The sequence below is a fragment of the Carassius carassius genome, chromosome 47, assembly GCF_963082965.1.
Source record: "Carassius carassius chromosome 47, fCarCar2.1, whole genome shotgun sequence".
Classification (NCBI taxonomy): domain Eukaryota; kingdom Metazoa; phylum Chordata; class Actinopteri; order Cypriniformes; family Cyprinidae; genus Carassius; species Carassius carassius.
This window is the reverse complement of record NC_081801.1, coordinates 9,033,723-9,045,596: the sequence shown is the minus strand read 5'-3', so window position 1 is coordinate 9,045,596 and position 11,874 is coordinate 9,033,723. Positions and strand designations below refer to the sequence as shown.

General features: G+C 38.1%; 1 protein-coding gene across 1 annotated transcript in view; it reads right to left on the bottom strand.

Moving 5' to 3' along the window:
- Window positions 1-1,129: 1,129 nt before the first annotated feature.
- Window positions 1,130-11,874, bottom strand: part of LOC132130780 (guanine nucleotide exchange factor VAV2-like) — a 226,896-nt gene continuing 216,151 nt past the window's right edge. Inside the window, 12 exon segments of the mRNA XM_059542587.1 lie at window positions 1,130-2,934; window positions 3,015-3,169; window positions 3,492-3,575; window positions 6,849-6,972; window positions 7,955-8,042; window positions 8,120-8,236; window positions 8,609-8,670; window positions 8,840-8,911; window positions 9,285-9,447; window positions 10,061-10,153; window positions 11,223-11,324; window positions 11,404-11,513. Of these exon segments, the coding sequence (XP_059398570.1) occupies window positions 2,887-2,934; window positions 3,015-3,169; window positions 3,492-3,575; window positions 6,849-6,972; window positions 7,955-8,042; window positions 8,120-8,236; window positions 8,609-8,670; window positions 8,840-8,911; window positions 9,285-9,447; window positions 10,061-10,153; window positions 11,223-11,324; window positions 11,404-11,513 (1,218 nt within the window). The 3' untranslated portion in view covers window positions 1,130-2,886.

Here is an 11,874-nt window from a genome sequence, read left to right as displayed (position 1 = left end):
AGACGCACGAGGATATGCTGCGAAAACGATCGGCAGACTGAGCACTGTGCTAAAAATAGATCGATAAAAATATTACCTCTACACTAAAATGTAAAGAGACATTAGTGTGCAAAATAGCAGTGCCGAACCAGGAGTAAATAATTTAGCACACGTTTCTTTATGTGGACCAGCTTGATAGTCAACACTACCCCTTGATGTCGTTATTAAATTCTGAAAGTTTAATTGATAAAATGATTAAATACAACATCCTTGATCCCATGATATTACTAAGTATACCGGATCCCACACTGAATAATTCTAACCTTAACAACAAAATACCGTGGAAACAAAGGAATAATGTTGGGAACAGATTAAACCGTGTACTGATTAGCAGATACCAGTTAGTTAGATACAGCTTTAATTCACAGAACCCAGCATCTCCATTGACATGAGCCTATTTATTTTTCTTTCAATTTTATGATTTTGGAACCTCAGCCTTATAGAAAAATTGATATATCTTTAGTCATTTCAACATTAAAACTCTCCATGGGCATTTTAAATAAGACACAACAGTGTCAAGAAAATATCATGTGTGGAAAACAGCTGCTAAACCTCATCTTGACTGTATTCACTGAGGTAATTCGGAAAAAGAAAGCTAGATGACCGTGACACAAGCTGTTCTCAAGGAGATCTCCTTTAACTGGATGTGCCAGTGCTAATGATCATCCTCACATAAGATTAATCACATGAAGATTTGTTTTTTGTAGATTTAAATTTTTATGAAACTAAGATCAAGAAATGCCATGTTTCTTCCTCCTTCAATTGGTGCTGTGTTAGTTGGTGAACAGATTGATTATGCTGGAATTGATCGTTATGAGCAGAATAGATGTGAGATCATGCAAAGATCACACATCCTTAAATCCAAACCATAACACTGGAACATAAATTTAAGCACAACTGTAACCATGTATGTACTGTAGGACCAGTCCGATTGTTTCACTGGATAAGTGAAAAATATTTATAGCAAAATCAAGGTGCTTTCTATGTCACGAGGAGGCAGGTAACTTGCCTCCCCCTAGTGGTGATTATAAACAAATACAACGGAGAATGTACCGTTGGAGTATCATAACAGTGAGGACCACACCACAAATAAGACAAAAAGAAATATTTATTTCATGATAGACCTCAGTTTTCAAATAACTGACCATTCAAAAAATCCACACAATTTCTTTTCTTTTTCTTGTAAGATATTTTTTCCCCCAGGATTCACAGACAGCAGTTGTAATATATATGACCACATGCTTTGGGTTTTTTGTCCACTACACAAACAGGTACTAAGCCCCTAAGCCAGCGCTACCTTGACCTGAGCTGCACTCTTCCATCACCACAGACAGCATTACTCAAGCCTGGAGCACGACTAAAAACACGTCCAATGCTTTATTTTGAGGTCTAGCACTCTCCCATCTTGATTTATGGGTTCAATTTCTGATGGCGACAACATCAAAAGGTTTTTTCCTAGGACTGTATGGGGGAGACATCCATGCACTTACGGAGTTTACAGGTAATGTTTAATATCAGACTTTGAAGGATCACTGCTCATAGTGTGAAGGATTTACTTTTTTTCTCTTTCAGAGGTAAAAAAAAATATATATATTGTCCAGGTCTGCAGTGTGGTGTCCTGTGTTAAAAGGTCTCTGGACATATAAAGTGCACTTGGTGGCTGAGGTTCTTTAGCAGTGGGTCTCCTCGTCCACAACAGCAAAAAAGTTCTGCCCTAACTCAGGGATATGTAGCACTGTAGCACCAGTTGACTCCACAAGTAAGGCAAGATACTGTAACGTGGCAGGCTGCATACAAGAAAGGTGGAATGGCAAAATGGATGTGCTTGTAGAAACATCTCATAAAAACCTCTGGGTATTCATGAAAATCAGTGCGCAGAACAGCATTTGGTTTCCCTTTTCAGTCCAAATTTGGACCACTGAGAACATTGAAATAAATCCTCATCACAGAAACAGCATTCACTGAACCTCTTCCTGAAACTCAATTGCACTTTTGCATCCTCTTGAAGAAAGAGGAAGCCATGATGGAGCTCGTATCCTTCATTGTCCAAGTCAGCTAAAGCAATTCCAGCCATGACCGAATGCTTTTGGTTAGCTGCCCCTTCATTCCAGTGAGATGACAAGCAGATCTGGTCATCTGCTCATTCCAGTTCAAGAATGTTCATTGTCTTTTATAGTCTTCTGGTTGAGCAGCATCGGGCTGAATGGGTGGATAGGGCCATGAGAGTGCACCGATAGAGAACGGCGTTAATGCTGCAGCTATATAAACCAGACTCTGTTGGTAGTGAAGAACATGTACGAAAAGGCACCTTATTTCTGTACAGGGCAGATGTATGAATGTGTAAGATGAGTCTAATTCCATCTCTTTACCTCCACCTCTAAAGGCAATACCATTTACTAAGGCAAATTCTCTCTGGAAAGAAATGCAAATTGCATCTTTTCTGTTTACATATATTATTTGCGCTGCTGCTTTTTAATCACAGATAGATCTCTTTAATAAATTATATCTATATATAATTTTATACATCCACACCCCCCATTATACCCCTCTGACCGGCAGCGCAACTTACAGGTATTACTGTACAAACTTAAAGCCATGCTTGTCCTTTGGCCACTTCAAGGCAAAGTTCTGCTCTGTTCAGTTTCACTCAGAGCAGTTTTCTTCACAGAGATCACAAAGACATTCCGAGACGGGAAAAAAGCATATTCGCACATGACGAAAGGAGACAGAAGTACAAATATTCATTGTAAAATTTCCAGCAAAAAGTCTTCATGGAAACCAAATGGAAACCAAAGAGTCCTCTCAGAGGGCGGTGGATTTTATCGGATGATCTGTGACCCCAGAGTATCACTGCACCCCCTCCTCATCAACGTACGTCGAGGGAAACCATCCAGTCTGAATGGAAAAGAATGGAATATATTGCTTATATTTAAATATTTGAAGCTTAATTTCAGATCATTTGCTTGTTTTATTACCCTGCCGTTGGCCTCTCCTTTCCACCAGCCTTGGTCTCCACCAATCTTGCTGTAGATCTTGACGACATCCCCTTCTCGCAGGGACAGCTCTCTCATGTCTCGAGCAGCAAAGTTGTATCGTGCCACAGCTGTGCTGACTACCCTGGGAGTGAATACTGTTCAAGGCCAGCAACATCCCAAGATTAGTGCATGTAAAATGATGAAGTGCACCATTAAATGCCTAAACATCTGATTTATTGCTACTTCGTGACATTGTGAGCTAGATGTGAATGAATGCAAGCTTGTGTCTAATCATTTTGGTTATTAATGGGTTATTTTCACAAGAACTTTATGATTTTAAAGCACTAATGGAGCAACAATGATGAAAACACAACCAGGAAGACATGTTGATGGGAAGATGAAGGGCTGAAAGTGAAGAGGAATTTGGGAAGGCAGCATGGATCATGCAAGAGCATGAACAAGCAAGAAGCACAGTACCTGACCAGAAGGGAGCAGAGCTTTGAGAGGAGAAGCTGAGGCCCTGAGGACTGAGGAAGGAGAAGTTGTAGGAAGCACAGGTGGCTGCTGAGACAGTATGAGTATAGAGAGAGTGCCAACAAATAAAAGAGGAAGGGCACAACAGAATTAGAGGGTAAGTTCAAGGACATGCTTTCAGAGTCAGCAAGGTGTTTGCATGTGCGTGTGAGAGAATAGGCAGGTTCTGTGAAAAAGTAAGCAGAATTCTGACACAATCCAAATTCATTTTTTCAACATAAAAAAATTGTCTTTAGGTGACTTACATACTACCTTTCAGAAGGTTGGAGTTAGTAAGTTTTAACACATTAACTTTACAGATTAAATGGATTGATTTTACATTGACAGTTTTCCCCCCAGGCCATATCCCACCTGAACCACATATAACACAACTCAAGACTGTACATCTGTAAATAACTCATCAAAACTTTCATCTGTAAATGGCACATATCCACATTCACATTTCTGTATACTTAGATTTATTTTCTCTATATTTATTACTATATTGTTCTTTATAACCTTTTGTCTATTTTCTTTATTATAAGTGTTTTTATTACCTTAAATTATATATCTGCACTATGTTTGTACTTTCTGTACTGGAAGCTTCTGACACCAAGACGAATTCCTTGTGTGTGTAAACAAACTTGGCAATAAAGCTCTTTCTGATTCTGATTAAAAGTAAAAGTAAAGATGTGTATATTTAAAATAAATTTTGTTCTTTTAAAATTTTAATTCATCAAAAAAATTCTGGAAAATTGTATCACTGTTTGCAAAGCAGCTCAACTTTGTACAAAATGTATTATAAGAATAAACGCTTTTGAGCACCAAATCAGCATATAATAATGATTTCTGAAGGATCACGTGACACTGAAGACTGGAGTAATGACTGCTGAAAACTTAGCTTTGCTGAGTTCACAGAAATAATTAACATTTTAAAATAAATTCAAAAGAAAATAGTCATTTTAAATTGTATTAAGATTCAGAGTCACAAGTCAGAAAGAGCTTTATTGCTAATTATGTTTAAACTTTGATTGAATTTGTTTTGGTGACAGAAGCTTTCAGCAAACACAGATAATAATAATAATAATAAAAAATTATAGCACAATGGGGAGAGCATTTAACGGCTCATGAGGTAGATTGCCTTGGGCAAGAAAACTTTTCTTGTGTCTGGCTGTCCTGTTGTTCGGTGCCTTCTAACACCACCCAGACGGGAAAAGTTCAAAAAGGAGATGGCTTGGATGTGAGGGATCCGGAGTGTTTTCTAAGCCCTTTTCCTTACTCTGGATTTATACAGTTCTTGAAGGGTAGGCAGGGGAGCATAAATAATCCTTTCAGTAGTCCAAACCATCCTCTGTAGTCTTCTAATGTCTGATTCTGTAGCTGAGCCAAACCAGAGATATTGAAGTGCTCAAGACAGACTCAATGACGGCTGAGTTGTTGCAGGTTCTTCTAAACTCCACAATCATCTCCACAGTTTTGAGCGTGTTCAGCTCCAGGTTGTTAAGACTGCAAGAGACAGCCAGCTGCTTAACCTCTTTTCTGTAAGCAGACAAGTCACTGTCCTGGATGAGGCCGATGACTGTAGTGGCATCTGCAAACTTCAGAAGCTTGACAAAGGGGTCAGTAGAGGTGCAATTGTTGGTGTACAGGGAGAAGAGCAGTGGGGAGAGAACGCATCCTTGAGGGGCACCAGTGCTGATGGTGCGGTTGTTTGACATGAATTTCCCCAGTTTCACTAGCTGTATCTAGTCAGAAAGCAGATATGCAGCTCCTATGTCTTTGAATGGGCAAACATCAAATTCTCTAAAACTGTTCGCTAAGCTTATGATTAAATTTCATATTTGAAATTACCAACAAAATCTAATAACAACTGTCTCATAAATCTTTTTGTTTTCTTTTGGTAAAAAAAGCTTATTTTTTTCAGGATAGAACAGCAAGTTCGCATGCACAGTCCTAAGCACACATCTTCAGAATGCTGACTATTTCTATAGCAACCAGGACTTCTAATGGCACCTGCAGTGACGCAATGATTTATACTGATTACAGATTGGCTCTTTTATTCAGAAGGCGGTAGAGCGGCCATATTGAGCATTTTTGCACATTCAAAACTATATGAGTGAGACGTTTTGGGTATTGTATAGTCTTTGGTTTGGTCTGGAGGAGTGTTGGGATGATGGTGCTGAAGGCTGAACTAAAGTCCACAAACAGGATCCTCACATAGGTCCCAGGTTTGTCTAGATTTTGTAGGATATAATAAAGGCCCATGTTGACTGCATCATCCATGGACCTGTTTGCTCGGTAAGCAAACTGAAGGGGGTCCAGTCCAGATCCAGTGATGTCCTTTAGATGAGCCAACACCAGTCTTTTAAATTACTTCATGACCACAGATGTAAAGGCAACAGGTCTGAACCCTTTAAGTCCCATGATTTCTTTGGAATGGAGTTAATGGTGGAGAATTTGAAACAGGAAGTGACTTCACACAGCTCCAGTGATCTGTTGATCTTGTTGATTTGCCTCAGTGCTGGGGGATGGGGTTTTGTAGTTTGTAATGTCTTTCAGGTCTTTCCACACTGAAGAAATAATATTCCGCAGTGTTTCAGCTTTTACTGTATACGTGATTAAATACATGTAGCCTTTATTAGAAAAAGAAAAAATAAATGAATAAATAAAGCGTTTAAACTTTAAACAGTAGTGAACGTGTATCAGCCTTTGGTTACTTTCATTGTCTGGAAAAGAACACAGTGAAAATTCAGTGTCCCTTTCTGTTCAATGGAAAATCTAAGTCACACAAGTTTGAAACTACCTCAGTGTGAGTGAATGAAAAAAATTGGGTAAATGGCTCCTTTAAGTAGCTCTTGTGTTGGATATGGATATCTTCAAGTCTTGCATATTCTTAGCCCCTCACAAACAGACATTGTCTTTATGCACTTGAATAAAAAATTATCAGTAAACACCAGTTAAGTTTGACTGGAAAATGAACAAAGGCACATCATTTTTAATACATCTAATGAAGCATTTGTTTATTGGAACCTATTCAGCTGGCTGAGCAAAACTTAGCCCCGGGAGCCAGAAGTCTCAGTCAGGCCTCAGCCTCAGCCAGAGTGGGCGGCAACTTGAAAACCAAGCCAAGGAGGACAGACAGTTGAAATACCAGGAGGCGGGGCATACAGAATGTGAGGGTGGGACCAGCTGGCAGGCTTTGTTTGTTCAGACTTCCAGAGCGTGTCCAAAGATTGTGGAAGGCTGCTGGCCAGACTGATGGGGGCTCAATTAAAAATGTGTGCCATGAAAGCTGCAGAGGATTATGGCAGTAATGTTTACCTGGTGAACGGGTATTGGTGCGAGAACTCGAGCGTTCCCTGGATTTGTAAGGGCATCGTAATGTTGTGTCCAACAGCTTAAAGCTCTCTTTCAGTGAATGACTCTCATAATACTCCACAAGCTCCTGTAACAAAGAAATATATCTAACGTCACTTACAGCATTTTGATGTTCCAGAGTTTTTCATCTTCATCAAGATACTGTGGAACTGTAACTGCATTTCCAGAAGAAATATCAGTATTAGCAAGGAAAAAAGTTATAGTTTTAGGTAGGCTTAGATTGGGCTTTGGTTGGGTGTAAGCGAAATGCAACAATGCTAAATTAGCATCATACAGCTGTGCAGTGTATGGCTACAGACTGACAAAAAAATAAATGCAAGAATGAAGACCATTACAATTTAGTATGCAAATGTTTCAATAACATTATCACTGTTTGTAGATTTTCATGAATACACAAAATCATTACTGTTAAAAGGTTTGGTGAGTATGATTTTTAAACAATTTTTTTTGTTGTTTTTTTGTTTATTATGTTCACCCTAGCTGCATTTAATTAATAATAATAAAAAATAAAAAACAGCAAATAATATTGTGAAATATCATTACAATTTAAAATAACTGCTTTCTATTTCAATGTATTTTATTTATGTGATTGCACATGATCCTTCAGAAATCATTCTGATATGCTGATATAGTGCTCAAGAAACATTTCTTATTATTATCAATGTTGAAAACTGTTGTGATGCTAAATATTTTTGTGGAAACAATACTATATTTTTATTTCCAAATTATTTGATGAATAGAAAGTTCAAAAGAAGAGCATTTATTTGAAATATTGTTTATTTTCTAACAATATGAAGTCATTTTTGATCAAATTAATGTGTGCTTGCAGAATAAATGTTATTTACAAAAAATATCTTGCAGACCCTTGCTTTTGAATGGTAGTGTGTATATGTATTGACACTAAGAGAAGATATCTACAAAGTAAAAATTTTAAATAAATCAGTATGTTATGTGCTTCAAGTGAATTGTGTAAAGTGAATTAATTGTGCAGTCTTCACCATGCAAGCATAATAAAATCCCATAATACTTTTAATTGCAAACTCTCTTACCAGGAGGCTTTCAAACTTCTTTGCCTCTGTGATGTGAATCCAGTTGTCTTTCTCAATAACTTTAATATGCTTCACTTCATCATTAAACCTGTTAAAAGACACATATCAATGGTGAATGACAAAATACTTAAAGACAGACAGACATGCCTTCCCCATAACACTCACTTGATGCTGATTGCGAATCTCTCTGCTTCTGCCGTCCTCTCTCGGATCAGAAAGGTGCCGCTGCTGTGAGACTTAAGCAAGTTGTCGGCCTGCTGTCGTTCCATGTTTCCTGCAAACCTGAAGCCCACAGGGAAAACACACCTTATTCACGAGCCCGCACAATACCCTGTACATCATTATAGCATCTCTCACAGAGGTCGTTACCTCATTAAAAGACAATAAAGACTTAACAAGCCTCATAATTAGCCTAAAGCTAATCAATCATCGCAAATGATTCAAATTATGACACATGTAATTCCATGCAAATTTCACTAGGTCAAAAAATAGTAGCATAGCTAATTATATTATTAAATATAATATGTAGTATGAATATAATATATAATATGAGATGTGAACAGTGTATTACAAAGAAACCAAATCATGTAGTATCTTGGTAATGTAAGGAGTAAGAATGGAAAAATCAGCGTGTTCTAAAGCAGAATGGAATACCAGGGATAAACATAGTAATCCGTCTCTCTGGAGGACTGACGGCTGGAAAATGACTGGAAGGGCTGTAGAGAAGAAAACCATCAAAAAATTATTTGAGACAACCAGGCCTGGTTTAATCTCTTATAGTGAAGAATTCTAGTATACATATATTTGAGAGAAAGGAAAGAAAGATTAGGAATAATTTAAGAAAATGTAATTGTTAAAATTGTTTGATTGTACTTGAACCTGTACCTTAGGGTCTAGACATGGTTTCACACTGGAACTGGGGAAAAAGCCAGTCTTTTGGGTTTGGATGAGTTTGCCCTGAGACGAAAACGCAACAATTCACAGGTAATGAATTACGGATAGCAAGCCACAAAAAAACAAGACACCAGGTTATACTACATAAACTGTATTAGTATGACCAGAATTCAAAGCTGACCTGCCAATGGTGTGTGCGAAAAAAGAAAAGAAATTTACTTGTCATAAATATCTCTTACCTGTTAGGAAACTGTATTGCTGATTTGGCTGTACTTCCAATATGACTAGTGATTTGTGATTGTGGTACATCAGAAATGGACTGTTGTTTATGTATTGCAATTTCAACCATTTAAAAAAATGCTATAATTTCTAAAACAGGCCAACTGACCAACAGGTTATCTGTGTATACATGGTAAATTTTCATTTTATAACATACCTCCCACCATGATGTGTCTGGATCTCCCTTCAGGAGCTCAATGTTATCTCCTGTCTGAAAGCAGAGAGGCACTTTGCCTTGCGGGGCAGGGGTACCATGGTAATTTCTGATGGCCACCATCTTTGGACCTTAAGAACACATTGGGAAAAAAAGCTCATTATAACTGCACAAAGAACAAAGTAAATGGATGCTTATAATTCATATTCTTAGAACACACCCACACTCTGTTTATTGCATGCGTGAATTATATGCTAGATGGCAGCAGAGAGCCGATGTATAAATTCTTTAAAGCTTGTTTGCTGAATGTGGTCCATTTCAGTTTAACAGCCTGAAGCCATACACAGTATCTACATTTTTCATATTGATATAACCCCATTAGGATCACAGGAAAGACAGACAAAAATCTAATTTTACTTATATATTTTTACCTGTCTGTGGAAGCCCCAGCTCCTGTTAAAGACAGAGGGGGATTTATGATTTAATGCACTTCAAAGTGTAACACAGTTTTTATATAAGCAGATCAGGCATAATTTAAGACATCCCTGAAGTGTTTTTCAAAATTGAGGACAAACTTTAAGAAGTAAAAGTCAATGATAGAGGTAGAGTTATTTATCTGCGAGATGGAAGTTTATTAATACAGGCCACTAAAAACTCACCGAATCATGAGGACCTGAAATAATAATGAAAGAGAGAGAGAGAGCATGTCAGTGGTTTGATCGCTTTAATTAGGGCAATAGTGTAAACAAAGCTTTGAGAAGCAGCTTTCTGTTAGAGACTCACTTATTTTGCAGATGGTAATGACCTCCAGACACTCCTTATGGACACCAGTCCCACAGAGTGAACAGTAGTATCCCTGGTAGAAAATACCCCTAAATAAAGAATGATAGAAAGAGATTGTCAATATAACATGACAATATGTCTTCATTCCCTGAGGTCCTACTGAAGTTCAAATTCACCCAAACTAGATTTCGTTATGGTTTTGAATGATGCTCGCCCATGCATAACCCAGCACTATGTTGCTTGGGTGTTGTACAGTAAGTAGTTGTCAAAGCATTGCTAAGTTACGGAGGTGTTCTGGGATACTGCTTACTGGTCCTTATCAAAAGAAAGCCCTCTACCAAGTCTCTATGTTCAGACATGCAGAAAGAATCAGACTTTATTTTTGAACAGCAACAAAATAATGTAACTTTCACTAAACATTCTAGTTTTACATCTTCTTGGTCAATGCTGATTCCAAGCTGTTTTCCGAAAAAAGTCGCTTTGTGCATATGTTTACATCATTGCTATAACAGATACATTAGATATCGACAATACTGCCTGAAACAGATTTTATCACTTGATAGTACGAACAGTCAGTCCTAAGGATGCTATTTGAAATGTCTATGATGTTCTGGTCCTGACTTTAAGGTAAGTCTATGATTTTTTAGCTTTTTATCATTGATGGGTCCAAAATCATGGATTTAATTCTTTAGAATTTAACAAGCCACACAATTTCAGGCATCATTAATGTCCATATCACACACGGTGTGTCATGTTACACAATGAAATATGTTGCTTGTTCAAAATCTAGGCATGAGCTACTGTAACAGTGATGCTTGGCTTTGGAAGCCAACCTATCATGCATTAATACAACCACAACAATCACCCCATGTGACTTCATATGTCAGCACAACTAAGCGAGAACATTCAACATCCAAACTAATCCCTGGCCAGTTTGCACACAGAAATACAAAGCTGTTATAATTAGCAGCCATTGTGCAAGCTGACCTGTGCTGCAGAGTGGAAAATTAAGGTCAGTACACTATGATTTCACACAAGTCAATACAGCCAATCAGTGAAGCAGGTCATGTAATAGAGGTCAGACCAGTAGCCTAGTAACATGGGTTGAATCCCGTCTCAGTCCATTGCGTTGCCTTGTTTGTGCGTGTGAGCCCTCACCTCAGCAGCATTTTACAGGCTCTGCAGTTGGTATTTTTTTCAAACGTGTGCATTTGGAAGTTGTGCTGGTTGGCAGTGGCTCTTTCAGGTTTGATGTTTGACCTGCATGGATTAATAATCAACACGTGATATGGCAATCAAAATACTGTGTAATTTTGATACTGATGTGGTTCTAACATACATGGCCATTTCAAACTGCTCCATCCACTTGCGCTTGGTGTCCTCTGTCTTGCAGAAAAACTGAAAGCCCTGTTTCCCCTGCAGATGGATCAGGTAGAAGCCATAGGACCACTATGGGTGGAGAGAGAGAGAGAGGGAGAGAGAGAGAGAGAGAGAGAGAGAGAGGGAGAGGGAGAGAGGGAGAGGGAGAGGGAGAGAGGGAGAGAGGGAGAGAGGGAGAGAGAGAGAATGGTTTGAAAATGTGTTAGGGGTTGTTCACATAACCATATGTACTGTTTTATAATTGTTCATTAAGTCTATGTAGTATATGCATTTTTAGCCTTTCCATTGCATCTAATGCTACAAATACTTAATTTCAAAAGGCAACATGAATTCACTTAACATTCTATTTCTATGTTGACAAGTTTTTTTATTGAAATAGAATGGGACATTTTGATTGTACCCTTTTAAAAGTCTTACCTACATAATGCTG